Here is a 4,303-nt window from a genome sequence, read left to right as displayed (position 1 = left end):
TAGCCATATTCTGTGTTAAATCCTCATACTCAACAAAGTAAGAAACAAAAGACTTGTTTTTGTTGTTGTGTTTTCATTAGTTCCCTAAAAATAAGCTTTGGATATCATGCAAAGGAGAGAGAGGTTATGTTCATTTTTAGACAGGAATATGTCCACATAAATTGTTCACATGTGTAGCTTTTAAGTCATATCATAATTCATTCTGATATTTGAAACTGAAATTTATGTAATTCACTTCTTATTGTAAGCCACCTATCATGCAATTGCACAATTACCTACTAAGCATTTATATGATTATCAAGAAAAAATATTGAATTAGATTTGACCTTAAAATATGGCTTTTTTCATTTTATGTGATAACAATTGAATTTCCCTGAAATTTCTTTCTCTCCTTTTTTTCTTGTTTTGGATGAGCCTTCAGGTCGGTTCCCCCAGGGAGCCCTGTGCTAGGAGGCATCAGGGCCCGGCTGCAGGTTAGAGCACAGCCTTTGGAGACCCGGGTGTCACTGTGTGTCTCCGCCACAGAAGTAGGTGCCTGAGTGACGGGGCCGGGAGCCTGTGATGTAGAAGGTGCTGTGCTGCTTTTCTCTATCCAACGTGGCAGCTATTTCGTCCTGAATCTCTTTTCCTTCTCTTCTTAACAGCATCAAGAGGACGGGACCTTCACCATGCTTCTGCCAGTACCAGTATAAGGCATATAAAGTCTTTGAGGATTTGCACTTGATGGTAACATTTCCCCCCTCTTGGACAATCAAGGACTGAGGACTCTGCTGCACTTCTTGGCTTCTCACATCTGAGCAGAAAAAACAATTGAAGGACACAGGAAACCCTCATGAGATGCTCATTCTCAAACGGAAACATCACCAAAAAATGATTGAATATGAGTGTTTCTCATAAGGGCCCTCCCGGGTTGGAAAGACATCCCAATTTCAGCACCAATTTCAGGGTGCTGTCACCTTTATAAGCCTCTCTTAGACTGAACTGTGTACTCACAAGCCAATTGCCACAACAGAGCACCTGCAAGCACCTTCAGGAGAGTCTCCATCCCTTGGTTCCGTAGCTAATCTGGTGGACCAGGTCAGATTCTGAATGAGCTTCCTCAGCAGGAGTTCCTTTGAGTTCAGGGCACGGTCTGTTACAGTTGTTTCTAGAATACTGAAGCTTAGGGGGACAACCAATCAGAGAGGCATTGCAGCATTTCATCCTGTACTGAAAATAGTGTGCATCTAGAATACTTTTAAAACAGTGCCCCCCTCTGGCCAGGATAAGAAATGATTAAAATGTGGATTTTGGTTTTCCTGAAGTTTATATCCAATATGTTATTTGAGGTAGTTTTAGTTTTGTTTTGCTTAGTGTTTTGGTATAAGGAAAAACCTATCAATATACTATGTTACAGAAGGAATTACTCCAGGATAAAGATAAAAACAAAAACCAAGGGAAAATTACATATAAAATTATATCTTTAAATATATACACATCTGTTAAATCTATAATAATTCAAATAGTTAACATTTCATTATACCATTTGGTTCTCCAGATCAGTTTGAGTGCTCATAAGTGCCTTCAAGATAATGTATAATGGCTCATCGTTATTTTCACAAAGTGGTATCTTCATATTGCTCTAGTTTTAAGTTTTCTGTTGCCCATTTTGAGTTGTATGTGCCAGCCTTTCTAAATTAGTTTCATGTCATTCTGCTAAACTAAATCTTGACTTTCTACCTTTGCATATTCTGTTTCTTTTTTTCTATAATACTTTTTTCCCTGACCCTATTTTTTACTAACTTCTTTAGGAGTCTTAGATATTACCTCTTTTAGGTGGTCTTCCCTTATATTCTGTATCTAATTTGTATACCTCTGTTAGGTGGTCATAGTTTGCTTTTTTCCTGTGATAGTTTTGATCACCCTGTTTTGTTATATATTCCACAATATTCCCTGCTTCCCGAGGGCAGGCACAATGTCTATTTCCTTCCAATTGCATCTCATGTATTTGAGCCTAAGACATACATCAGGGTTCAAGTGAAAACATAATTAGAAGAATCTCAAGTAACTAGAGAACACACTTAGGAGCTTTGCAAGGATTATGATGGCTCATTTGTAAAACTGATATCTTGGGTACTTTGCATTGTCGTTTGGAGAAATTTATATACTTCTATTTGCGGACAAACCTTGGGGCTATTACAAATAAATCTGAACATTCTCTACAAGTTGGGGGAAATACTTAGGAATGGGATTCTTTTAAAATGTGGTATGTTTTATTCAACTTTTTAAAAAGCTGCCAAACTATGCTTAAAATCACCAATTGATTTGGTATACTGTATGTAATCAGCAGTAGCATGAGAGAGTTCTAGCTGTTTCACACCCTTGAAAAGCCTTGGTATGGTCAGTGTTTATAATTTTAGACATTTCCTTGAAGATGCAGGGGCATTTTGAAATTTAATTTCCTTTTCTATAATAGCTTATCTCTTTTTATTTTAGTAGCTGTAATTTATTCACTACTATGCTCTGTTGGTTTTTTTTGTGTAAAGATACCACAATTTGTCTATTCTCCTGTTGATATTAGTTTGAAATTTTTTGCCCCTTTTTAAATTTTTTTATTTTTCAATTACACTTGACATACAGCATTATATTAGTTTCAGGTGCACACCACAGTGATTAGACAGTATACGAGGTCTGTCCAGAAAATGTCCAGCCATTGCTAATATAACCAGAATGGTTTGTGCATCATTGATATAACCTGGCAGCCAAGGATAGTGGACTGGAACGTGCACGCATGAACAATGATGACCTCTCTGTACTAGTCAGTGGGGGCTGTACATGCCTGCTGCCTGAGCATGTGTACTCTGTGGCCTTCAAAACATTGCATTCAAAATGAGCAGGTAGAGCAATGAATCTGCACCAGTTTTGCGTTAAGCTTGGACATTTCTCCACTGAAACTATTTGGATGATTCAGAAGGCTTTTGCAGATGATGCAATTGATGCAATTAATCAAGTGCAAATAAAAGTGTGGCACAAACGTTTCAATGGGAGTTGAAAATCTATTGAAAATGACCCACATTCTGGAAGTCCTATAAGCAGCAGGACACTTGAGAATGATGGATGAGTACAGGATGCAATCAACAAAGATTGGCAATTGACAGTGCGAGAACTAGAGTCTGATCTGGGGTCTCCAAAACTACTGTATCTGAGATTTTGATTCAGGATCTTGGCATGAAACATGTTGTGGCAGAATTTGTTTCAAGCTTCTGCTACCAGAGCAGAAGGAACATCATGCTGCAGTTGGGAGAGCTGCGTGAGGTCCGAAGATGCCTACTTTGAAGGGCACTGTGGTGTCATTGTCTTATGTACAATATTTGTTGTATCTTGTATCTTCAATAGATGGCTCTATTTTTCATATGGCAAGGCTGGATACTTTCTGGAAAGGCCTGGTATAACTTACCAAGTGATCATTCCAATAAATGTCATACCCATCTGACACCATACATAGCTATTGTTTGCCATTTGGTGCTTGCTGCGATAATTGTGTGCATAGGTGCCCAGTACTCCGTTGTCTTGGTCCAGCTTTGATCTCAGATTGTCCCATGTGCCTGGATCTCAGATTGAGGATTTTCTCAGCAATCATACCTCTCCTCTCCAAGGCAGCCAAACCCTGCCATGCTTCATGCTGAAACTCATGGGATAAAATTTTCCGCCTCTTCCTCTTTCATAGCAGAATTATACCAGTATTGCCATAGGATATTCAGCTGAGAATGGTTTCCTGCCCCTTAACCAAAGGTAGAGGGTTTTTTCCTTGTCTTTTCTCTTGGCTACAATGGACCTTAACTTGTGCCCTGTTGGGGGTGAGGTGACAGAATGTGCTGTCAGCTTTGTATTTGATCCCCAGCTGCTTTGGGCTTTTCCTCCATGTCAGAAACAGGTGTAGGCAATCTGTACAGGTTTGTGCCTTCCAGCTTGTCAAGTCCCACAGACCTGCATCTCTGGGGGGACTCCCGCTGTTACCCATCTTGTCCCCAGCCATTTTATTGAACAAATGGCAAAGGTCTGTGAAGGTGGCCCTACTAATGAGTGCAAATCCCTCTTGTATCTGTTACTCTCAGTAGTTCTATATTGTGATAAGAACTTTCACTCTTTCTCGCTGATTTCCTTCCTTCTTTCCTTCCTTACTTTCTTTGTTCTTTCCTTCCTTTTTTTGTAGCTGATGTCTTTTTCTACTTCTCTGGCAGCCAGCATCTCTGTCACCCCTGCTCTGCTAAAGTTCGGCCAGGCCACATGCTGGTCTCTTCCTGGAGAAGCCTGTTTCTCCCCG

At 39.7% G+C, this 4,303-nt stretch overlaps 1 gene segment (V, D, J or C); it reads right to left on the bottom strand.

Moving 5' to 3' along the window:
* Positions 1-503: 503 nt before the first annotated feature.
* Positions 504-1,045, bottom strand: LOC129074099 (T cell receptor alpha variable 34-like). The segment is given in 2 exon segments: positions 504-793; positions 994-1,045. Coding segments are annotated over 2 exon segments (342 nt in total).
* Positions 1,046-4,303: the final 3,258 nt, after the last annotated feature.

Source organism: Pteronotus mesoamericanus, unplaced genomic scaffold, assembly GCF_021234165.1.
Source record: "Pteronotus mesoamericanus isolate MK-2021 breed Mesoamerican mustached bat unplaced genomic scaffold, CSHL_Meso_final contig_46, whole genome shotgun sequence".
NCBI classification, from domain to species: domain Eukaryota; kingdom Metazoa; phylum Chordata; class Mammalia; order Chiroptera; family Mormoopidae; genus Pteronotus; species Pteronotus mesoamericanus.
This window is presented reverse-complemented; position numbering and strand designations above follow the sequence as displayed.